Source organism: Urocampus carinirostris, chromosome 19 (assembly GCF_059441175.1).
Source record: "Urocampus carinirostris isolate Australia breed hairy pipefish chromosome 19, RoL_Ucar_1.0, whole genome shotgun sequence".
Taxonomy (NCBI): Eukaryota; Metazoa; Chordata; class Actinopteri; order Syngnathiformes; family Syngnathidae; genus Urocampus; species Urocampus carinirostris.
This window is the reverse complement of record NC_142367.1, coordinates 9,516,604-9,540,362: the sequence shown is the minus strand read 5'-3', so window position 1 is coordinate 9,540,362 and position 23,759 is coordinate 9,516,604. Positions and strand designations below refer to the sequence as shown.

At 38.6% G+C, this 23,759-nt stretch overlaps 1 protein-coding gene and 2 long non-coding RNA genes across 6 annotated transcripts in view; 2 read left to right on the top strand and 1 right to left on the bottom strand.

Annotated features, from left to right (window-relative positions):
* LOC148347191 (myoferlin-like) overlaps positions 1-23,759 on the top strand; it is a 40,727-nt gene that overhangs the window by 6,042 nt on the left and 10,926 nt on the right. For 2 of the 4 annotated variants that reach the window (XM_088323522.1, XM_088323524.1), the window contains exons 4-37: positions 2,415-2,523; positions 3,336-3,429; positions 3,495-3,643; positions 3,708-3,836; positions 3,895-3,957; positions 4,041-4,091; positions 4,500-4,530; positions 4,617-4,732; positions 5,342-5,468; positions 5,533-5,636; positions 5,702-5,770; positions 5,857-5,900; positions 6,852-6,934; positions 7,619-7,743; positions 7,807-7,920; positions 7,995-8,172; positions 9,293-9,417; positions 9,479-9,588; positions 9,653-9,845; positions 9,895-10,050; positions 11,166-11,297; positions 12,894-13,057; positions 13,757-13,871; positions 13,944-14,046; positions 14,669-14,811; positions 14,879-15,049; positions 16,030-16,123; positions 16,206-16,283; positions 17,073-17,254; positions 17,320-17,478; positions 18,769-18,870; positions 18,936-19,097; positions 19,171-19,336; positions 23,121-23,197. In XM_088323522.1, the coding sequence (XP_088179648.1) occupies positions 2,415-2,523; positions 3,336-3,429; positions 3,495-3,643; positions 3,708-3,836; positions 3,895-3,957; positions 4,041-4,091; positions 4,500-4,530; positions 4,617-4,732; positions 5,342-5,468; positions 5,533-5,636; positions 5,702-5,770; positions 5,857-5,900; positions 6,852-6,934; positions 7,619-7,743; positions 7,807-7,920; positions 7,995-8,172; positions 9,293-9,417; positions 9,479-9,588; positions 9,653-9,845; positions 9,895-10,050; positions 11,166-11,297; positions 12,894-13,057; positions 13,757-13,871; positions 13,944-14,046; positions 14,669-14,811; positions 14,879-15,049; positions 16,030-16,123; positions 16,206-16,283; positions 17,073-17,254; positions 17,320-17,478; positions 18,769-18,870; positions 18,936-19,097; positions 19,171-19,336; positions 23,121-23,197 (4,018 nt within the window). Of the gene's footprint in view, positions 1-2,414; positions 2,524-3,335; positions 3,430-3,494; positions 3,644-3,707; positions 3,837-3,894; positions 3,958-4,040; positions 4,092-4,499; positions 4,531-4,616; positions 4,733-5,341; positions 5,469-5,532; positions 5,637-5,701; positions 5,771-5,856; positions 5,901-6,851; positions 6,935-7,030; positions 7,070-7,618; positions 7,744-7,806; positions 7,921-7,994; positions 8,173-9,292; positions 9,418-9,478; positions 9,589-9,652; positions 9,846-9,894; positions 10,051-11,165; positions 11,298-12,893; positions 13,058-13,756; positions 13,872-13,943; positions 14,047-14,668; positions 14,812-14,875; positions 15,050-16,029; positions 16,124-16,205; positions 16,284-17,072; positions 17,255-17,319; positions 17,479-18,768; positions 18,871-18,935; positions 19,098-19,170; positions 19,337-23,120; positions 23,198-23,759 lie in introns of all 4 variants that reach the window. The other 2 variants (XM_088323521.1, XM_088323523.1) reach the window with 2 other exon arrangements.
* Positions 20,223-21,689, top strand: LOC148347193 (uncharacterized). The gene is made up of 2 exons (XR_015847977.1): positions 20,223-20,460; positions 21,225-21,689. It is a non-coding gene; the product is annotated as an uncharacterized LOC148347193 (long non-coding RNA).
* LOC148347192 (uncharacterized) lies at positions 21,773-22,949 on the bottom strand. The gene is made up of 2 exons (XR_015847976.1): positions 22,562-22,949; positions 21,773-22,147 (listed from the first exon to the last, which is right to left on the bottom strand). It is a non-coding gene; the product is annotated as an uncharacterized LOC148347192 (long non-coding RNA).

The following is a 23,759-nucleotide window of genomic DNA, read 5'->3' as shown; positions in this document are numbered from 1 at the left end:
ATGAAACAAAGCTGGAGAATTTCGTTTATGCCAACCTTTTGACATCAAAAAGCGGTCGATTTAATCGCACACTCTGTTTTTACATGCAAAACACAATCTCTCTCCAGAATATTTAAAATAATTCCGTAAGTGGCCAACTTTTACCAAAACGGTAAACTAATGTGGTCATTGGAGCGGTTTATTCACGCACAAAGACTTTGTCTCGCTTCAAAATAAATCAGCCATAGACTAGAAATACTAGTATTGCATAAAGATTTATTTTTGTTCGCTAAATTAACAAAAATAAAAGCAGTAGTTGTTTCAAAGGAGTGAAAAATGGTAGTGGTAGCAGTTATGAAATCGAATGTATGTCTAAAATTCTACCTTTGAGCGTTCGAAAATCCAAAACAGTAAAGCATACTTTTATTCACATTCTACAAGAATAATTTACAGTTTCGACTCGAGGTGACAGTGTACGAATACACTAGACATGTGTGTTTATTGTAGTGATGTCATCACTATGCATCTTTAACTGAAATCAACTCCAGTGAAGACAAAACAGGAAATTGAATGAAGATAAAGTGCATATTTTATCCTCTAACAAGCTTTAGAGACGCTTAAAATAACCTAGAAGGATTGTTTTCTTTATCTACAATACTGGACTTTAAAATCTTGGTGATTTCCAGGACTTGAAAATGTATGTGACGATAGCATGCTAAGCTAAATATATGGTTTTGGAAAAGACTCTGGTGATGACATCACTTTACTATGTTATTCCCGATTAATATGTTTACACATGATTAAATGTAGCAAGATTCAGAATATTATCATGCCTTCCCGGCCTGTGTCGTCTTGATGAGGGAAACAAAGTGCTGCCAAATTTTCAACAATCTGTCCTCCCTTTTTACAAGCCTCTTGGCCAGATGTTGCAGCTGTCAACAAGTTTGTACGCTTCAGTTGTATTTTGAAGCCTTATTTGGAAAGATATTCACATTAAAGTATATATTTTAATTTTTGAAAAGCAGTTATCTATCCAGCGGCTACACTGCAAAAAAGATGGGTTTAAAATTAAAATTATAAATATATATATATATATATATATATATATATATATATATATATATATATGTATAATAAATACAAGCATAAAACAATAATCTAGTTTTTAGTATCTTTCTTAGTATCTGTTTTTTTTTTTTTTTTACTTTTTTACCATGTTTAAAATGTCTCTGAAATAACAAAAAAACTCATTAATTCACCATTATTTTAAGGAATCCGCTTCACGGTTCACGGATCCTTTAACCACTTGGGTTGTCAGGGCACAAATGAGGACGCAACTCTGGACAGCTTTCTCCACTGTTGACGGTTCCTTGCCTGTTTTTGGGTCGTGGCAAAGTTGGCACGAGTCCATTCCTTAATATTGTCGTCCCAGTTATTTTTCGGGCTTCCTCTCCTCCTGCCCCCTTGGACTGTGCCCTGAAGGAGGATCTTGGCCAGTACTTAAGATCTTGTGACGTGACCATACCACTGAAGTTTACATCTGCGCACAGTAGACAACAGGGCCCTCTGATGATGTTGCGCACTGTTTCATTTGTCACATGGGCCAAGTAGCTGATGCCTAGAAGTTTCCTGTAGCACAGCATCTCCATGGCCTGGATTTTCTTTTCCAGTTTTGCTGTGAGAGTCTGTTTTGCAAACGTAGAGGAAGATGGAAGTAAGCAGTGCTTGCATGAGTCTCACTGCTTGAGTTTCACTGCTATGTTCTTGTCCCTATATATGGGTTTAAGATTAAAATTTAAAAATGATACTTTAATACAGCAAAATTTTGCTCAATTCAAAAACGATTTTATTAAGTAAAATAAAACAAATAATACTTACAATTAAGAACATTCTTACCATTTGCCAGTCCGACAATTTTTAAAAATATTTTTTAATGCATTTGGTTATAAAAACTTGCGTGATACATTGTTATTAGGCAAATTATATTACCATTAGCGTTCACAATTCATATACTCATAAAAAGGGAAAATCTATCGAAGGTATATATACTCGCCACTTGTACACATATACTGGGATCACGATGCAGAGCAAAACAATTTATACCTTTCCAACCATAATGTCTACTAACTGTTTTTTGCTTCATTTGAGAAAACTTTTGCTACTGCCCATTTCTCATTTTAACAATGCATCCCGGAGTCTTATCAAGCTCCTCGAATCGTTGGAAGCGGTCAAATGAAATTATTTTTTTGACCGTCTGACTTGTGTTTTTTCTATCTTGCCAGCTCCCGGGCAGAAGGCCGAGCCTGTTAGCTCAGGGCGGCGACCTCTATTATGCCTCTTTCAGGCAATGAACACATATTTATGACTAATGAGCCCCTCTTTCCAGCAGGAAATCCGTGCAGACAGCTCAAAATCTGTTTTTTTTCCCCTTGCAGATTTATCGGTTCAACGAGAATCCCGTTGAGGGACCTTGCCTCTGGTGAGCTTCGATCACTGCCTTCCAAAAACGTGCATTTGCACGATGAGGACGGACACAATATTGGGGTGAGGAAAGATAGCAAAGGTTTTTTTTTTCACAGGAGTGCGTTGCATTACTTTAAAAATGGAAAAAAAAAACAATCTTTTTTCTGCCTATTGTCTTTTTTTTTCGTTTTTTTGCTGTGATTGTCAGATTATTTTTGTTTCTGGTTTGTGGAAATGGTTTCCTTTTTTCGGAATATTTTAAATTTCCAAAATTTCAGTTTTTCGGAATAACTTGCATTTTCCGTTTACTGAAATATATATTGGTTGTGTTTTTTTGTGGGGATTTGTTTTTCAAGAAGATTTTTTCCTTTCCCTGTTTTTGGCAGTCTGTTTTTTTCTGTTATTCTGAATATTTATTCTTTTTTCAATATTATTTTGTTCTTCAGTTTTCCCTAAATCAATATTTATATGTTTTAAGGGAATATTTATTTCTGTTTCAGTGCTGATATTTTCCGTTTTCTTGGCCTTTTTTTTTTTTTTTTGGCCTTTTTTTCATTTTTGGGGAATCATTTTTTTACCTCTGTTTTTCTGGAAATATTTAACCGATTTTCCAGAATATTTGTTTGTATTCATTTGCCAGTTTTTCTGACTTTTTTTCTGTTTTTCTGAATCATCTTTATAATATTGTGTTTTGGCGATTTTTTTTTTTTCTTCTTCTCAGTTTTATTTGTATTTTCTTTTGTCTCCTGTTTTTTTGAACATGAAAAATACACACACAAAACCGTTCCTTAAAATCTAGATTTTTTTCCTTCAATACACTTCTGTAGTTTCTAACCTGGTGATTTTCTTGTTTTATGTAAGAATTAGTACAAACAGGATGAATCTCTTCTCAGGCAACTATCAACCTGGTGGTGGGTTACGATCCTCCCCCCAACGCAAACCAAAACGCAGACGAATCTCACAATGGCGAATCTGCTGTGGATTCTGGTACTCTCTGCTCAACACTTCAAGGGCGCCACCGCAGCAACCTCAGTTTCTCTTGTCCCGTTCAGGCGGAGCCGGCGATCAAGATGAGGAGACTGCGCCCGATGGGCCCCATCCCTCTTCCACATCCGGCCCCAACCCGTCTGCCAGTCTCCGCCGACGTGTGGCGAGGTCACGGAACCGACACCGCCTGGTCAACAAACCTCAAGACTTCCAGGTAAGCGGGACTTTGATTTGGGCATTTTGTTCGGAGTGATTCGATTATATTTTTTGTCCGGCAGATCCGTGTCCGCATCATCGAGGCCCGACAGTTACCTGGCAACAACATCAAGCCGGTGGTCAAGGTCCAGCTAGGCGGGGAGACCCACCGGACTAGGATTAAGAGGGGGAACAACCCTTTCTTTGATGAGGTACACTTTACTACTATTCATTTTAATCAACTTTTAAACACCTTCTGCTTTTGAACAGATGTTTTTCTACAACGTCCACATGCTCCCATCGGACCTGTTTGAACAGAACATCAGTTTTCGGGTAAGCCCCCAAAATGTATTCAATTATTTATTTTATTTATTTTACATAGTTTTCATCTATTATTTATTTCATGCACTTGGCAGGTGTACGATTCCTATTCTCTTAGGGCTGACAGTCTCATGGGAGAATTTAAGGTATGGTACCGTATTTTTTCGTGTATAAGACTGATATTTTTCTACCTAAAAAATAATTCAAAGTTAGGGTGCGCGTAATACACGAGGTATATTACCGTATTAGGACAATGATTGATTGGTAGAAATGTATGGATGAATACATACATTGTAAATGTTATCCTGTTATTGTGTTCATAGTTTATTATACATTGTCAATAAATTATTTTAATCTTGTCTGAAAGTATTCAACAACACTTACAACTATGAGTTAGATCTAAAAAAAACTGAAACCAAACAATTTTTTTTATTCAAAAATTAGGGATGTGTGTTAAACACGAGTGCACATTATACATATATTTATACGGTAAGTGATTATTGAGTATTTCATCCAGTATTTTGCTACATTTGTGTGTGTGTATTTGCCCACAGCTTGATGTCGGCTTTGTATATGATGAGGCAGGTAAGCATGTTTCCATATGTTGCAATGTGTCAATCCTGGCGTTATCATTTTGTTTTTAAACATCGGACTCAATCTACTACCTGCAGGCCACTGTGTGATGAGGAAGTGGTTGCTCCTAAACGATACGGATGACTGCAGCTCCGGAGCAAAAGGATACCTGAAAGTCAGTCTCTTTGTTATCGGGATCGGAGACGAGCAGCCGGTAAGAACAAAAACGGTTTCTTTTTCCGTAAAATATAACTAAAATTAATAATAGAATAAAACTATGAAAATGAAAAAAAAAACTAAATTCACTTGCACTAGTTTTTTCAAATTATCCTGGATTAGGCTTTGTGTGTGTTTTTTTTTAAAGTTGTTTTATTAAATATATTCCTATTCCCTAATCTTTATTTCCTAGATTTCTTTTTACGTTTTTCAGTAAAAATGTTTCTAATGAATAATTTTGCCTCAAATTATGAGATAAGTTTATGTACTTTTTAAAATGTTTTTTTTTCATTTCAAACACTGTCTTTTTATTTTTTTTGTTATCTGAGTATTTTTTGAACTTAAGTTTTTCTTTACCCTGTTTTTACAATTTTTTTGCTTGTTTTTCTGAACAAAAAACCTTTTCCCATAAAACATGAAACAAAATTGTCTGGTTTGCTTTATTTTAAATTTACTGGGTATTATATTTTTTCTGTATATATTTTTGGAACAACAGAAAAGGCATATTTCTAAAATCTGCCCAAATCTGCTAAAAAGCAAAACAAAATCAATAAAAACCTGACTTTTTTTCTTCTTTTTGTAAATAAATGCTTTGCTTGTCTCACAGTCTGAGAAAAGGGACTCAAACGACGATCAAGACGACATCGAAAGCAACTTGCTTCTTCCCGCCGGTGTCACGCTACGATGGGCAACCTTGTCTCTGAAAGTCTTCCGGGCCGAAGACATACCACAAAGTAAGTCGATGTATTCCCTTGAAGCCGAAAGATAGGGAAATAAAAATCTGCTTTTCTATTTTAGTGGATGACGCCTTCATTCAATCACTGAAGGGCGTTTTTGGTGCCCACCAAAACAAGAAGAACCTGGTGGACCCTTTCATTGAGGCTCGTTTTGCTGGCAAGAAGGTGCCTAGTCTTTCATTTGCTTTGGGAGTCGATACTCTGAGCAGATACTTACATCCTCTGTGCAGCTTTGTACTCAGATCATAGAGAAAAACGCAAACCCTGAGTGGAATCAAGTTTTGAATCTGCAAGTGAAGGTGCCGAGTATAAAAAAAATATAGATTTTTTTTTTTTTTTTACAAAATATGACAAGATGTTTGATGTGTGGTTCTTTCTGCTTTAGTTCCCATCCATGTGTGAGCGAGTCAAGCTGACAGTCTTTGATTGGTGAGTGCAAAGCATGCCTTTCCTCACGGAGAATTTTAGTGGCCTGTGAGTCAGACGGCGCCGGCCCCTCCCTTCCCCAAAAATAACAAAGCCTCTAATCCTGTTGGCACTTTTTTCCTGCCTCTTTTCATCACCGTGCTTAGAAAGGCCGATAAGGAAGGTGGAAGAGGAAATTGTAGCAAAGGAAGTAAAAAAAACAAAAACAATTTGAGTACTTTTCAGGTTAAATGTGTTTTGTTCTGTACTCTGTGTAAATGCTCAAGGCTAGCCTTCATACCTTTTGATCATTTCGGAATTTTAAAGTCTGTCCATCATGGGAATCTCGTTATTGTTGTATATACATTTGGTATATGTTAAGCGTTGTCTGACTGTCATGTTTTGTTTAGTGTTGAAACATTGTTTTATGGTCTAGGCGTCTTGGCATTCTTGTTATTGTTATATCCACATGTAAGTACATGTCCTTCATTGTTTAATGTTTTGTTCAGCTAGAGCTATTTAGTGTCCCAACTAGTACCGTGTTGTCATCTTTTCATGTTTTGTTCATTTAGCCTGTACTCCAACATTATATTTCATGGTCTCATCGTTATGGCCTTCTTGTTGTCGTTCAGTCCACCAACGGTAACGTTTCTTGTTGTCTTGTTCTTATGTTTTGTTCCGTTAGAGTTGTTTGGTGTCGGAGCATTATGTAGTGATTCTATGTACTTGTGAGTATGTCCCGTGCTACTTCTTGTTCTTATATGTTTAGTAAGAACTAGTTGTCTTCTTACATATTCTGCATCTTCTCATGTTTTGTTCTTTTGGAGCCTCTTAGTAGAGCCTGTGTTGGCGTAGCTTTGACGTCTTTAATATCTGGGGATGAGGGGTCTTCAACGTCAAAGCAGGACATTGTGGAATTTGCGTGAGTTTATTTTTCCGCATGAACGTGTAATAACCAATATGAGTTATGCGCAGGGATCGCGTGACCGGGAACGACGCCGTGGGAACCACATACCTCAACCTGGCCAAAATTGCCTCATCCGGGGGTGAAATTGAAGGTAAACATTTCTTTATTTGCCAATTCACCAAACCATTTTTCCGTTTTTTTTTCCCCTGACTGACTTCTAATACTTGTTTTTGTTCCCCCGGAATAGAGCAACATGCAGGAAATTTGGATTTGTCGTCATTTGAAGGTTAACCTGGGTTGTCCTTTGCATGTTGCGCTATTTAAACAAAATCTGCTAGCTAATCTCCCTGTTAGAGTTCCTCCCACTATACTGTGTGAAGATTAACCCAACATATTTTTGAGGTTGCTGCCTTGTTTTTTTTGAATATTCTAAGACAACCCATTATGTCAAGTTTTTTTTCCTTGTAAAAAACACTTGTTAAATAGTTGTTAAAACAACCCCTAAAAAGTGGGTGATGTAAAAACAATCTGGTTAATATTTCTCTTATTTTTTAATACCTTTCAAATATTATTTAAAAAATCCATATACTGTATATTGCATGGCATTGAGTGGGGGGCACTAGTTCAAGTTATACTGCTGCATATTACATAAATTGTGTTTTTTTTTTTTTTTTTTTGTCAATATCGACTTTTTTTTTTAAAAAACCCTTGATTTGCAGACTTTCTCCAATCAAGATCTGCTTCGACTGCTTATTAGCAAACCTTTTACGCATACTAACAAGCTCAAACTTTTCTTTGCAAAAATCCAATGTGTTTTCTTTGTTCTGCTACGAAGCTGTAACAGGGGAGTCTGAAGTGGGCTTCCTGCCAGTTTTTGGTCCCTGCTACATCAACCTCTATGGCAGCCCCAGAGAGTTCACGGGACTGCCGGATCCGTACGAAGATCTCAATCTGGGGAAGGTAACGCTGATTTATTTCTCGCTTCTTGCTCGGATCCTTTCCTGAGGTCATGTTCACCTTTAGGGAGAAGGGGTGGCCTATAGGGGCAGGGTCCTGGTGGAGATGTCCAGCAAATTGGAGGGCAAAGTTGACAAGGCAGTAGAAGGCATCCCCAGTGATGACCTTCTGGTGGTGCAGGTAATCATTGAATATCCCAAAATAGAGGAAACTGACACTTTTAGATTGTTGTTTTTTTTGCTCTACCACATCAGAAGTACCAGAGGAGACGCAAGTATTGCCTGTGCGCCGTCTTCCACAGCGCCTCCATGATACAGGAACCGGGTGAGCCCATCCAGTTTGAGGTCAGCATCGGTAACTATGGCAACAAGTTGGACACCACCTGCAAACCGCTGGCCTCCACAACGCAGTACAGTTGTGCTGTGTTTGATGGTGAGGCCCCTGCCATTTGGGGCAAGAGTGGGAAATATTATTTTGGTTATTTTTATTATTTATATTTAACTGTCAATATTACATATTTTCAAATTTTTTTTGTATTTTGTTTTTATATAAAGTTTCATTTTTTTTAAAGTTTAATTACAAGCACCCCTAGGGTATCATGTTAATCTGTTAATAAGCAACAGGGTAGACTGCTGGAAGTGTGAATTTCCCTACGGGAATGAATACAGTTTTTTTGAATTTTTAAATTGTCAATATTATGTATTTGTCAAATATGTATTTTATTTAAAATTTAGTTTTTTTGTAATTTGTTTTGGCATGTTTTAGAGATGTTTTTTTTCTAATATTTATTGTAATCCTTATAGAATTCATTTTACATTTTTAGTTTTAATTTGTTTAAAATGTTAACTTTACTTACTGTTAATATCTCTATCAAATTCATAAATGGCTAATTTTTATTCAATTTTTTTAATGTTGTATAATTGTTTTCATTTTTTATGAATGTAATTTATATTATTGCATTCATATATTTTTATTGTCAATATAATTTGTATTTGTTTTAATCCAATCTTTTAATGTTAATTTCTATTTTTATTTTTATTTTTTTTGGGGGCAGCACGGCGGCGCAGTGGTTAGCGCTTGTGCGGCACAGTTCATGTCATGGGAACCTGTCGTGGGTTCAAATCCAGCTCCAGACTTCCTGTGCGGAGTTTGTATGTTCTCCCCGTGCTTGCGTGGGTTTCCTCCGGGCACTCCGGTTTCCTCCCACGTTCCAAAAACATGCATTTTAGGTGAATTGGCCGGTCCAAATTGTCCCTAGGTGTGAATGAGCGAATGAGTTGTCTGTCCCTGTGTGCCCTGCGATTGGCTGGCAACCAGTTCAGGGTGTCCCCTGCCCACTGCCCGGAGATGGCTGGGATGGGCTCCAGCCCCCCCCGCGACCCTAATGAGGATAGGCGGTACGGCTGATGAGATGAGATGAGATTTTTTTTTAGTTGTTCATCCTAATCTTTACATTTGTCTGAGTTTTATTTTCTAGTCTATTTTTTTTAAATATTATTTATTTTCAAGGTCTTTTAATTTTCTGTATGAAAACAGCGTACCATCTTCCCAGGCAATCACTACTACTACCTGCCATGGGCGGGCACCAAGCCAGTGGTGGTGGTCACCTCATTCTGGGAGGACATCAGCCACCGCATGGACACTGTCAACATCATCCTTAACATCCATCTGCGCCTGGTAACAATCTCAAACATCTCCGTTCTTCTTGTGACCAGAGCTCACTAAGATATTTTCTTAGCAAACAAACCTAGAGGTCTTTCGAACGGCTATCTCCGCCAAAGCCAATGATAACCAGTTGTCTGCCGTGTGGGTGAAGTTGCTGAGTCAGCTGATTGAAGACCTTGAAAAGTAAGCCATAGATGAAAATCGCCCTGCTCCACGTTAGATTATTTAACACTTCTTCTTCATCAAGCTTCCCAACACCGAATCTCGAGGGCCGCTCCAACTTGACCGCCTTGGACATCCAACTCAAGAAGCTCCGAGACAGCGGCTTGAAGGCCATTAATCAAGCCGCCAGACGCATGAGAGAGGAGGCTCAAGATATCCCGGACACCTTGGCTGATATTGAATCGTGGGCGGAAAAGCTGGCTTTGCTTGCAGAAGAGGTAATGAATAAAAATCTCATCGTTGCCGTTTGTTAATTTGTGTTTTCAGCCTCAAAACAGCATGCCGGACGTGATCATCTGGATGCTTCGCGGGGAAAGAAGGGTGGCCTACAGCCGGGTAGCAGCTCACCAAGTTCTTTACTCCACCTATAGCGAGCAGGCTTGCGGACAACACTGCGGAAAAACACAAACCATCTTCTTAAAGGTACAGTTGACCACTGGGATTTTTACACTTTATGGTGTGGAATAAGATGGGGTTTTTTCCTGCCTTTTTTTATGTCATTTTGCCCACTACAGTGATTCCTTGCTTTTCACGGGGGTTGCGTTCGAAAAAAGTCCTACGCTAATCAAAACCTGCAAAGTAGAAACATTGGTTTATTTATTGGGTATCAGTAACATGATATATATGACTCTAACAAAACAATATAGATCTACAAATAAAAACACAGAATTGAAGTTGAATGAATGGTCCATACCGTCATTATACAATAGTACAGCAAAATGAGAGGGCTTCTCCTTTCGGTCTAAAAAAAAAAAGCGATGTAGAAAGTGGCCAGTTAGATGCATACTTGCATCGCGAATCCTCTGGTTTAGCCAGGTCTCCGTGATGATTCAAATACAAGAGGCACCAATGTAACGGTTGTTCATGAGTTGTAGCTCCGCGTCATCCGTTTTATGGGTAATGGATCTGGCATTGGTGAGATGCAAGTTCGGCAGAGCTGTTGCGTCACTGTAGACCAGACCTGCGGCCACTCTATTGCTTTCTCTCCTGATGCCGCCTCAGTCTCTTTCCAGACCCGATGACCATCTCTGCAGCACACGCTGGTGGTCAGCATTTATTTGTGCTCTTCTGACTTTCTTCAAAGTCCGACTTCATTGATTAACGTCTTTTAAAAGTAACGAGCCGGTAAAACTCTAACTCTTTATGTACTTTGCTGTATCTTTTAGTGGACCTATTGGCTTGTGTGCCCACCCTGCTCTTTCACTGACAGCATACACCAGCCTATCGCAGTCGCACACACAAAGACATGCCCAACCAACACACACATACACGTAGCCCTCTGCAACTTACCCCGGTGATAGCATTTGCTGTGTATTGTCTGCTGCAGAACGTTTTTCGCGGATTTTCATCATACATTATTGAAACCGTGATAGTAAACCGCGATACAGCAAGGGATCACTGTTAACGACAACAACATATTTTACGTGCCAAAAAACTTTGCAGTGTTGGTACGTATGTTTGTATGATGCCTGTCTGACCTAACACATGAAAAATCTGAATTTGACAAAAGCTGGGTCTGACAATACGGTTCTCCTCAGTACCCCATGGACAAGAACCGAGGCTTGAAAGTTCCTGTTCAGATCCGCGTCAACATGTGGCTGGGTTTGTCGGCCCACGAGAAAAAGTTCAACGCCTTTTCCGAGGGAACTTTTAGTGTCTTTGCAGAGCTGGTGAGGTTAATATATTACACATCTTTATGAAATGAAATGATGAAATGATCTGCATTTATATAGCGCTTTTCAAGTCAATGACTTCCCAAAGCGCTTTACAGTGTGCTTCACATTTCCCAATAGCGGCCTTGTATTGCAGCCATGTAAGACGCTAACCTGCTTATTGGGGGTATTAGGGGTTCAGTGTCTTACCCAAGGACACTTCGACATGTAACACGGACAAGCCGGGATTCGAACTGGGATCCCTTGATCCCAAGACGAGCGCTCTACCTCCTGAGCTACTGCCGCCCTTTAATATCTGTGTACTTGAAAATATTTCCATAAAGGAGTGGTCAAGGAATTTTCTAATATTTTACTATATGTAGATTTTTAAGTGTTGTTAGAAATATGAAAATGATACAGTACAATATGACTGAAGCAAAATAGATATTGCAGACAGGAAGAAAATAAAGAGGAGGGACACCAATGAAATTCTCCGACACAGGGCGCAAACTCAAAAAGAAAAGACACAACCCTGGAGGAGCAATCAAGTATAGAGCAACAAGAAAATTACAGATTGAACGAAGTAAAGGAGAAATGGATCAAACATCAATGCATGAAGTTAGAAGAGTGCCTCAAAAAGCACAATTCAAAGAAATCCTTCCAGATTGTAAAATACCTCACATAACAAAACGAGCAAAGGTTAGCAGCATTCAGGATGAAGCGGGGAATAGGCTAACAGGAAAAAGAGAGAACGAAAAGATTGACAGAATACTGCTCTAAACTCAACAAGCACCCGACCCTGAGGGAAAAACGACCACTTAATTTTCTTGTTTGTGTCTTTTAATCTAGGCACAGCAGACACGAGAAAGAAACTGCATCAATCATTAACAAAATAAAACAAACTATTTGCACTCAAACAGCTGTAAAATACAATAATGTGTACTGTATCAAACATTTGCCCAAAGAAAGTAGGCCGAAGCGGAAGTTTTTAAATACCTAGGCCTGTTCAATTTTTTTCCATTTCACAAAGACATATTCAAAATCAAAACAAAAAAAACTACCCTCAAAGGAAATAAAAAATGGAAATTACATTTCAAACTTATAATAGTACTGCTAGCGACTCATATAAAATAATACCAAAAGTACCTCTCCATATATTATTTGTTAGCACATTTATCCAAAATGCATTAATGTATGATTTTCTTTTAATTTATGTAAATAAGGGACATTTTTGAGAGCATCTTAATCATTCCATGTATGAATAGCTTTTCAGGTAGCACGTAGGCTTTTCAATGTTATGCGAGAATATTGGACCATGAAGTCTTCCGAGAAGCAAAGGCAGAAATCAACTCGCTAAAAAGGAATTAACATTTATTTTTTACTGTACCAAAAATGAAGTCTTAACATAAGACTTAAAATGAAAAAAACATTGACATTATAATTGATAAAAAAAAAAACATCATATAACAATTATTTTATCAATTTTCTATTATGTTATAATGTTTAATAGAAATTGTTCATTTGAACCATTACTCTAGGTTTACAATCAAGTTAGCTTTTTCATTATTACATCACATTATTCACTATTAAATTACTATTTTTTTGCTTTTACAGTACGAAAACCAAGCCAGTATGTTCGGCAAGTGGGGTACCACGGGGCTGGTGGGGCGCCACAAATTCTCTGACGTCACTGGCAACCTCAAGCTGAAAAAGGAGTACTTCTTGCCCCCTAGGGGATGGGAGTGGGAGTCGGACTGGTTTATAGACCCGGAGAGAGCGTGAGTTCTGCTCGTCCTATCTTCTCGTGTTTTCTTAGGCCTCATTCTCATCAGCTCAAGTATGTATTATAATAGCAACTCCAAGTGGTGTAAAAACCCGTCATTCTTATAAATAAAAACACATGTTATAGATCATAAAAATAAATTTAGGTTTGTAAACGTGTGAGTATATTTCACACCTTTAAAGAAGATGCCGTGTTTGGTATCCATTCTGAAACATTGGAAGCCAAAATGACATTTTTTTGCAAGGCTAGCTTGTCCTGGTGCTGGTTTAATAAAGCCCACGTACTACACACAGCTGAGTCAGAATCCCATCATTCAGGCATCTTTCACCGTTTTTTCTTTCCAAAACACTCTTATTGGTCTCTTGGCTGCAGGCTATTGCTTTTCACTTGCTGGTATTGTTGATGTTAGCTGCTCGTTGAAAATAAAGCATGCTTTGTCCTTGCACAGTTGTTCATGCAAGTTCCCAGAGTCTCATCATTCAGGCATCTTTGACTTTCCCCCCCAACTGTTTCTTCTTATGACCAACTCCAGCTATTGGCTTATGCAAGAAAATATAAAAGTCGGATTCCAGAAGTGGTATCCTTTAGGTTTCCGTAGCGTCTTCTTCAATTTCACATGCTTGAGCACCATTCTAAGCTACAACGACCTCTAGTGGTGAATTATCTCACCAAGTCAGTTTTCTTTGCATTGAAGTCTTTTAACAGAAGCGGATGCGGGTCACACGGAATTCATGGATGAGGTTTTCCAAAACGAGAGTCGCTTCCCCGGCGGAGAGTGGAAAGACGCCTCCGAGCCTTTCACCGATGTGGTGAGAAGCTCACGGATGTGGAAAAACAATTTCAGCTCAAAGGGAATAATAATTAAAAGTCTTGTTGCTTAGAACGGTGACAAGAGCCGAAATCCAGGAGAATTCGAGTGTCCGCCAGGTTGGTCGTGGGAGGACGAGTGGACGGTTGACGACAACAGAGCTGTGGATGATCAAGGTAGAAATAAAATGGAAAAAAACATTTTATCAAAGGAAGAATAATTCTGAAATCTGGTTGGTCGAATCAATCTTGTATCTACTACACTTCAAAATAAATGCATGAATTTTTACATGAGGTAAATATTTTGCCCTAAAAGAATTGAGCTTTATATTATTTTTTCCCAATGCATTTTTCTTTCACAATAAATCAATCTTGAAATGGCAAAACTGTCAAAACTGAGGACAAGCGGTGCAGATAATGGATGGATGGATATATGTATATACTTAGGTTTTGTTTCTAAATGTCGAGACGGAATTTCCTGCAGTACACGGCCAACGCCGGAAGACAAATAGATAGAAATATTGTTTTTAATAGATTTAAGTTTACAGAATTTACTGGACGCTTACATTCCTCGTTTGACACTTAGTAGGCTTCATAAGTAAATGTGAGGGCTTTCATTTTTGCTAGTGAAGTTTATATTTGTTTTTTTATGTAACAAAGTTTGCACAAAGTACGTTAACATAAATTGGACATGGACTTCTTACATTGTATTTAATTTAATTTTTGTTGTTCTGACCTAGACCCTGTTGGCAATTGACACTCAGTTAATTTTTATTTTTTTATTTTTTTCGCCTTACAGGGTGGGAATACGGACTGACCATCCCCCCGGATGACAAACCTCGATCATGGGTTCCGGCTGAGAAAGTTTACCACATTCACCGCAGAAGGCGCTTGGTGCGACCTCGCAAGAGAGCCGCGCTACCTGCCGGCGCCGCCCCAGAGGTCAGTATTGTGTGATTCTTATACAATCAAAATCAAAATAATGAAAAAGACTATAATTAACTAGCAGAGGCGCGCTGGCGGCGACCCGGAGGGATGGGAATTCTCCTCGCTGATTGGCAGGAAGTTCCATCGCAAGGAGCGCTCGTCGGATTCGTTCCGGCGGAGACGGTGGCGGCGCAAGATGGCGCCGGAAGACCGCTTGGGAGCGTCGGCCATCTTCAAACTGGAAGGGGCGCTGGTGAGTACTTCAGGCGTCACCCAAGAAAAATAATAGGTAAAATCCCACTTAGCAGGTAATATTTTTTTAAAGGTGGGCTGTGTTGTTTTAGGTTTCCTTAAAAAAACTGAAAGTAGAATATTTTCTCTAAAATAAGTAGGTGTTAACAATGCCCAACTGAGTTCAAAAAGCCCTTGTGCTTTATTTTCTATTTCTGCTTTTAGCACAGCTGTTCAGGGCGGAACACATTAGGTTGGTGTGGGTGTTTGAGTCCCTACATGCCCGTCCCTGCGTTTCTTTTTTTGTTTTGTTTCTATTTGTTAGTGTAGCATGAAAATGGTAAAGGTAAGAGAAGCTTTCTTTCAGTTATAGTTCAAACGCTCAGCCAAACCCCGAATAGGATGAGAGAAAAAAAGTTTATTCAAATGCATATAAGAAATGCACATACTTGCACACGCACCATAAAGAGCTTGACAGAAGCTGCAATGATGACACAACCTAGGAGATGCCCCCACCCCTCAGTAAAAACAATTCCAAATTCCGTACAGCTCCTTCAAATATTGTCTTAGTTTTACAATTTATAAAAATAAAAAAGATCCCAGAAAGTGGTACATTTTGTATTGTTTTATTTAATATTCCCCCCGATTTTTAAAAATGTGTTTTACTTTTTTTAGACAAAAACATTTTTCTAATCTTTTTTTATTAGATATTCAAGTTTTATTTTCATTTTACAGAAAAAAAGTCCAAAAAAAATATAGAAAAATGATTACCTCATTTCATTTTAAGTACAAAAATAAATTAAAAAGTACAGGATAAAATTATTTCTTGTAATAAAAATGAAATGAAGTAAAACGAATTGTTCTTATAAAAAAATAATTAAAGTAAAAGTAAATAGAAAAAATTGTTCTCCAATGAGATAAGAATTGTTAACGTTTTCCACATCCCAAAAATAATATTGACATTTGCATTAAGTGCGGATCTTTTGTCCTTTGACTTTCTAGGGCGTCGATACGGACGAAGGAGATAAAAGCAGCAAGGGCGATGCCACCAAAATGTTTGGTGCCAACACACCCACTGTGTCCTGCTCCTTGGAAAGTGAGTCACTAGTATGGAGGTTAATAGAAATGTCTCTCGACAACATGTAGATGTGACCGTCTTGTCCTCTTTCCAATTTCAGGGTCATGTGTTTATCATTTGCGTGTTTATGTCTATCAAGCCAGAAATATGACGTCCATGGACAAAGACAGTTTTTCTGGTATGTGGGTACTTTATGGGGAACTAAACTGCCACAATATTTTTTCTATTTTTGTTATATTTTATTTCAGTTTATGTATTTGTCAAATGTTATTTTTCGGTTTTTACGTTTATTGATTTTGTTAAATTTCCCAATTTTTGGTATTTGTGTCATTTATTTTTCTTTTTTAGTTAAGTTAAATTGTATTGTATTAATTAGTTTTATTCCTATCTTTGGGGTTATTTTTCTATTTTCAGGTTATTCTTTATTTTATGCTATGTCAAGTCACGTCGTGTTTATTTGAAAACCCCTAATGACAAGGAGTCACCAAGGGCTGCACAGACCACAGATTAAAGCAAACCACAGATTATTATTACACCATCCCCTAAAACTCAAACCTCAACATGAGGACAATGAGGAAACTTTGAGGCTGTTGTTTTTTTAAATACTTTTCTAACATATATATATATATATACTGTATGTGTTAATTTTTGAACTTATGTAATTGGATTAATTCATTATATTTTATTCTGATTTTGTTATATCCCTTCATTTTTATTTTATACCACATTTTAAAAAAATATTTTATACTGTTATTTTTTTGATGATTTAAAACATGTATTAATTTCATTATTGTATTAATTTGCTATATATATATATTTTTTTTTTTTAACAATTTTCAAAATATTATTTTGATTGCCTTTTTAAATCATATCATTTTTAAAATGTATTAATACTTCTAATTTTATACTGTTATTTAAATTTATCAATTTTTTTATTTCACTCTTATTTCATTCATTTGCCTGCCAGATCCCTACGCGCACGTCTCTTTCCTCCACCTGAGCAAGACGACCGAGAAGCTCCGCGCTACCTTGAACCCCACCTGGGACCAAACTCTTATTTTCAACCACGTGGAAATTTTCGGCAACCCCCAAGCGCTGGCACAACGACCGCCGGACGTGGTCATAGAGTTCTACGACCACGACCAAGTGGTAATGGCGCACCCGGTGCGTCCTTTCGTGAATCCGCCCTAAGAAAAATTTGTGTGTCACGCCAGGGCAAGGACGAGCTCCTGGGCCGCTGCGTCTGCTCTCCGTTAGTTAAGATGAACCCCGGCGTGGATCAGACGCCCAAACTGCTGTGGCACCCCATTGTGCAGCGGGGGCGTCAGGAAGGAGAGGCGCTGGTGGCGGCTGAGCTCATCCTCAAGGACAAGGTACGTTCTCAGGAGCTTCGGTTTCATCTTGGGACATTTTGAATCGTTGTACAAATGGCAGACTTGTACCTTTTAAGAAAAATAACGAAACCCTTTTGTAGATAGGTGCAGCTGAGACAAGGTTTGGACTTATGTCAGAAATTGGTAGCCCCACCCACGTTCCACTCACCACAACATTGTAATTTATATTTGGAAGTTCAGCTTTTTAAATGCTGTAAAAAAATACATCCTCATTAAGGGCTTGGCACATTTATTGTATTTAATTTTACGTTTGGGGAAAAAAATATCCCATCTCTTACTTTGGTTCATCGAGCCCAACTTCCTGGGCTGTCATATACAAATTACCAATTATGTTTGCTTCATTTATCTATTTGTTTAAAGGCCTAATGCCCCAATTTTTACATTAAAAAAAAACATTGTTTTCATTAATTCAAGAAAAGTTTTATATATATTTTTTAAGAATAATATGTCAAATAAGAATAATATTCATTTAAGACAACTCCCTTTTCCCCAAAAGTAATTTGGTTTCAAAATAATGTAAACAAATTTAAAATGATAAAATAACTCTCATAAATTGGGTTTTACTTTAAAATAGATATTTAAATCAGCCCTAAAATCACTTTATTTAGAAATGGTTAAATAGATTTTCTGGTCAAAATTATAGCTCTTGTTTAATTGTCTTTATTACTTGTATTTCAATAGTTACAATTAAAAATGGAAAAGCAGAATTCCTGTTCAAAGGAATACTTGAATTGGAATGAATTATACATTACAATTGATCAAAGGAGCTGTACAAAATTTAGAAATGTGTTACTCTGCTGCCCTCTCCTGGCTTTGTCATGGTTGCAGCCTTGTTCAGCTCACTCATGATGCACGCGCAGGTAGGAGCATTTCTTAGATAGGCTCGGATAAATTCTATTTCTATTTTATTTTTGTGTCATTCTTGGGGACGGACTTTCACAATTTTCATGCTAAACCTACAAATAAAAACAAAGAAACCTGATCAGACTCCAGCACGCTCCCATTCTTCAACCTACTGTGTTTTGCCCTGAACAGCTCTGTTAGATGAAAGCAAATAGGCGCAGTGGAAAATAAAGCATAAAGGCTCTTTCAACTCAGTCGGGCATTGTTAACACATACACAAGGGAGAAAATTAACTTTTTAAGGACACCTCAAACGACGCACCCCACCTTTAGGAAATAATGACAGATAAAACATTCATTGATCATATTTTTTTAAATGATTTTGTGTGTGGACATTTTTGTTTATCATCTGCCTTGTCCGAACCAGTCTGGAGAGTCTGACCTCCCACTGGTACCTCCAAAAAGGGCCGAAAACCTCTACATGGTCCCGCAGGGTATCCGGCCGGTCGTCCAGCTGACCGCGGTGGAGGTACTTTTTTTCCCTTTGTCTGTTTCAATCACAAGGTCTTTAAACCAGTTTATGGTCTCTCGCAGATTCTGGCCTGGGGTCTGAGGAACATGAAAGCGTACCAGCTGGCCAGTGTGTCCTCGCCCAGCCTGCTGGTGGAGTGCGGTGGGCAGCGGGTTGAGTCCACCGTCATCCGCAACATGAAAAAGAGTCCCAACTTCCCTGGCTCTGTCCTATTCATCAAAGTGGTAAAAGGCACCACCGTTGCCTTGAAAATGCTTCCGTCAGTCTGACTTCTTCTTCCCTTCAACATCCTTCCAGCTTTTGCCCAAAGACGAAATGTACACGCCGCCCATCGTGCTGAAGGTGATCGACCACAGGCCCTTCGGCCGGAAGCCTGTAGTGGGCCAGTGTACCATCACATCTCTGGAGGAGTTCCGATGCGACCCGTACGTCATCACGGCTGAGGGGGCCATGGCTTCCAAAAGTAAGAGGAAAAAGGGGTTAAAAATAATATAAAGGGAAAGTAAATGAGTAAGGGCTAAAGCACTGAGGACAAAAGGAATGAGTAAAAGTGAATGGAGAGAGGAAAGAGGAAACAAAAGGAGAAAGGGAAAGAAAGATTAGTAAAAAGGAGCGATAGAGTAAGTTAGCGAGAAAAAAGGCATAGGTAAAGGGTTAAAAGAGAGTGAGTAAATGGAAATAGAAAGCGGGAGTAAAAGGAACAAGGGAGGGAGAAAACGAGTGAATAAAAAGAAACTGTTCAGAATGAGTTGGAGAGAAAAGGTGTAAGTAATGGGAAAAGGGAACTAAGAAAAGATTGAGCAAAGGAAAAAATTAAGTGAGAAAAGGAGTGAGGTAAGGAGTAAAGAGGAACGGATACGGGAAAAATGAGTAATGGGTAAATGGAAAAAGAAGTGAGTAAAGGGGAAAGGAATATTGACAGGAGTCAGTGAGCGGAAAGGGGTGAGGACAAAATGAGTAGGTAAAGGGAAAAAAGTAGTGAGTGAAGGGCGAAAAATGTGAATGAAGGCGGTAAAAATAGTAAGGAGATGAGAAAATGTGTGCAGAAAGGAAAAGGGAGCAAGAAAAGACCGAAGGGGAAAAGTAGTAATGATGAGTAAAGAAAACCGCTTAAGGGGTAAAATGAGTGAGTAAATAGAAAGAAGTGAGAAAGGACATAAGGTCATAAGGATTGAGTATAGGTAAAAAGGAGTGAGTAATTGGGGAAGCTGTAAGTAAAAGGAAAATGTGAGCATGGCGAAGAAAAAATGAGTGACTAAAGGGAAAAATAGAAAGAAAAAGCGAGAAAAGCATTGACAAAAATAGAAGACAAGAATGCGTAAAGGGAGGGAAAAGAGGGACTAAGGCTGAGTCCCATTCTTCGCACTTTCACTCGCTATGTGCCCTAGTCACTCGGTTTGCGCGTTCACGTGAAAATGGGGTGTGTCCCGATACTCTCAAGACCGAGGCAGAAGTGCCCTCAAACCATGTCGTAGCCACTTCAAGACCGAGGGGGCTCTCGACCTCACTTGGCGGCGAAGTGACTACCCAGAAGGCTTTGCGAATTCTCAATATCAACAAACATGCCCGGAAAGGAACCGCACAAATGTAAGTAGTTTTCCACAACCACGCATGTATTTGCAACAAAATGTATTGAGATATCTTAGTTAGACGTAAATGCAATAGAAAATCGTATTTTCGCGTTAAAACACGAACATTGCAAAATCGCTACTTTACGAAGTGCACTAATCTACCAAGGGAGCTGGCAAAAAAAAATCTTCACGCTACAAACTTTAAAGTAGGATAACTGGGCAGAAAATCACGGTTCAGCCCATCCCTGTTTTTATCTTAAACGAGTCGTCCTTTTACATCTACTGTACATGGCCAGTCGCTAAAGGAGCATAGTCAGAATACCGTTCTGGACATAAGCGCTTGTTTACTGCACACAATTTCGGGTGTCGTGTTTTATTTACAATATGATTCTTTCATGTGAGATCAGAATGCATTAGTTTTCATCATGCATTATGAGTAATGTCTCCGAATTTCACGTGGAAATACAGTTGAAACAAACTACTATCACATAGTCCACTGCCTTCTCTGTAAACACATATTAAGTAAACTAATTACCTTCTCAAAATGTTGTCCAAATGTGGAGACAATTCTAAAGCATATGTGATGCTGGCCAATAGAAGGCTCATACAGCCATAAGAATAACATGTCAATTTTGTGTATCTATTCACTATCAAATAATTATCCAGAACACATCCTATAATTTCCTGTCTCACATCAACTTGCTGAGCATCCTATACTCAGTTGTTTTTGTACAATACATCAGCATTAAGTAATTCTTGTTTTTTCCACCCAACCTAAAGGCCACTGTAGAACGTCCCGTGGAAGAGCTGGTCACCATCACAGCTACCACGCCATCCACACCACCGGGCACGTCGTTGGCACCTTCTAATCCGGCGCCAAACCCCAAATCACCCAGAAAAAAAAGGAAGCACGATACACTCCTTGACTTTTTGAAAGCGGAGTCTGCCGGAGTGAGGAAAAGGCTCGAAGAAACTGTGGCCAAAACTGAGCGGTTCCCGTCCTTTTTGGGAAGCTCGTGGACAAATTTCCAGAACAGTGACATCTCTGCAATGTTTCCCTTTGTTTTATAAAAGGATAATATTGTTTTTTTTATTAAGAACTCAATGAAGTTCCAGTTTGTGTTTTCCAGCTTCATGGAAGTATTGGTATATTTTTGTTAAAATTTGTGACACATTATTTACTATTATGTATTTTGGCCCAATGTGAGTTTGTTTTTCTGAAAGTAAACTATTATTTAAGCTGGAGTGATTTGTAGTTGTTTTCTGTCCAACAGTCACATAGTTCACACACAGTATCTCACATCATTATGAAATAAACCACCAAGGTGTTACTCAAAATGAAGATGTTTATTGAATAGTAATGCAGAAAAGCACATAATGCAAATGTGGGTCTGACTTAAAGAGCCTAAATATGGCTTTTGGGCAATTTATTCCATATTAACTGTGGACAATTCTTTGTACGGTGGACCTGGGAACCCTGAAGACCCGTGACACCACACGGTAGGACAGAGCGTGGGCCAGCCAGTACACGTAGATCAGGACCTCCAGCCACGGCCCTGTTCCCTCTTTAGCAGCTCATGCAGGGCCCACATAACCTTCTTGCTCAACCTTAAGTCCTGAATGAGTTCTGACTCCACATCCAACCATAAGCACAGGATGGGAACATTCCTGTCCAACCTGTCCACGCTTATGGGACAGCCACTCTGGAACACAATAGATAACAATTTAGACATAAAAGTGGGCATAGAAAAGAAAAAGACCGCTTTAACTGTGATGTAAGCATCATGAAAAAATGTTGAAATGACCTTTTTTATATCCAATGACAACTCTTTTGAATTAAATTCCTTATGAACTAAGGTTTTTGGGTCGTACAGGGAAGTTTGGTGACGATATTATGTCAGCTTAAGGGTCAGGTGGACTGTTCTTGTGTTTGTTTACTTTTCGTCATGTCACACATTCAAAACCCCTACTATATGTCATAAAATGGCATTAAGATACTAATAAGTAGATTGCCATTTATGTCTACACAAACATAGGGTATTATGTGAACGTGCATTGTATGTTAACTCTTACTGTATTTGACCGAACGGGTCATTTTTTTTAATGAGTGTACGTACCTTGTAAAGATGAATCAGCACTACATAGCGCCAAAGCTGTCTTCAGTATAGCACATTTCTCCTCCGTTGATTGGAGACACGGAAAAGATGATGAGCTTTCAGGCAATCGGTAATAACACAGCTGTAGCGGGCATTTTTAACGTTGCACGAACTCTCCAACTGACACACTACGTTGAGACTCGAGTTGTTTACATGTGACGTAGGCCTATACGTCACTAAGGTCTACAGCCAATTAATATTACCGCCATCTCCTGGACAGGGGTGGAACCTTGCAAGTCTTGTCCAAACCTTTTCCACTTTGCACTCCACTCGATGAGGGCACTCCTCTATCGAGGGACCTCACTGGAGGGTTCTCGGGGCCGAGTGAGAGAAATGGGATTGGGCCTAAGTGTCACTAAGTGAAAAGGGAGTAAGAAAAAAAGAGAAAACAATGAAAAGGAGTACTAAAGGGTGAAAAATGAAAAAAGGAAAATAATTCACCCCAAAATAATTGTATATAACTCTGATGTATATAATGGCAAACAGCAGTGAGTGCCTAAGCCTACCTGTCCCCTCTCAGTGGCTCTGATGGCAGCAACTCTTTCCCGCCACATCTCCATCAACATGGACGACAGCAGACTTCTCTTGGAATCTCAGGTAGGTCATAAAAAGATTCCACTTTTTTTTGGACTAAAAATCCATAATTTGACCCAGCAGAGTCAAATTTGTCATTCCGGTTTGCAGCTCATGCGCAGCATGTCAGCCGCTATCAACAAAATGAGCCCCCCTCGCTCCTATTTTGTATGTATGACAGCGTGCCCCCTCCCAAAAAACTAATACCACCGCTCAACTCTAACAATTTTTAATTTATCTAACGTGCACAGTTAACTAACGCTGTTTTTTGCCAAAAGCGGACGATTGCAAGCGTTTTTATTGGTACATTCAATACAAATGACAATTTTCTATTTATATTGATGTATTCAGTTCCAAGATTAAACATTATTTATCTTTTGTGTCCATAAATTGATTGAAAAACACTATTTTGCTCCATAGCTGCCTCAAAGTCCAGCGTCCATAAGCACAATATACTGTCCAACTACCACTTTGAATATGCACATTTTTATTTAATATCATTTGTATTTTACAATTGTATAATTTTATACATTTTTTATCTTGGGTTTTACTAGCACTGAAGAGAAGCGTGATAGTTTTAACCTGC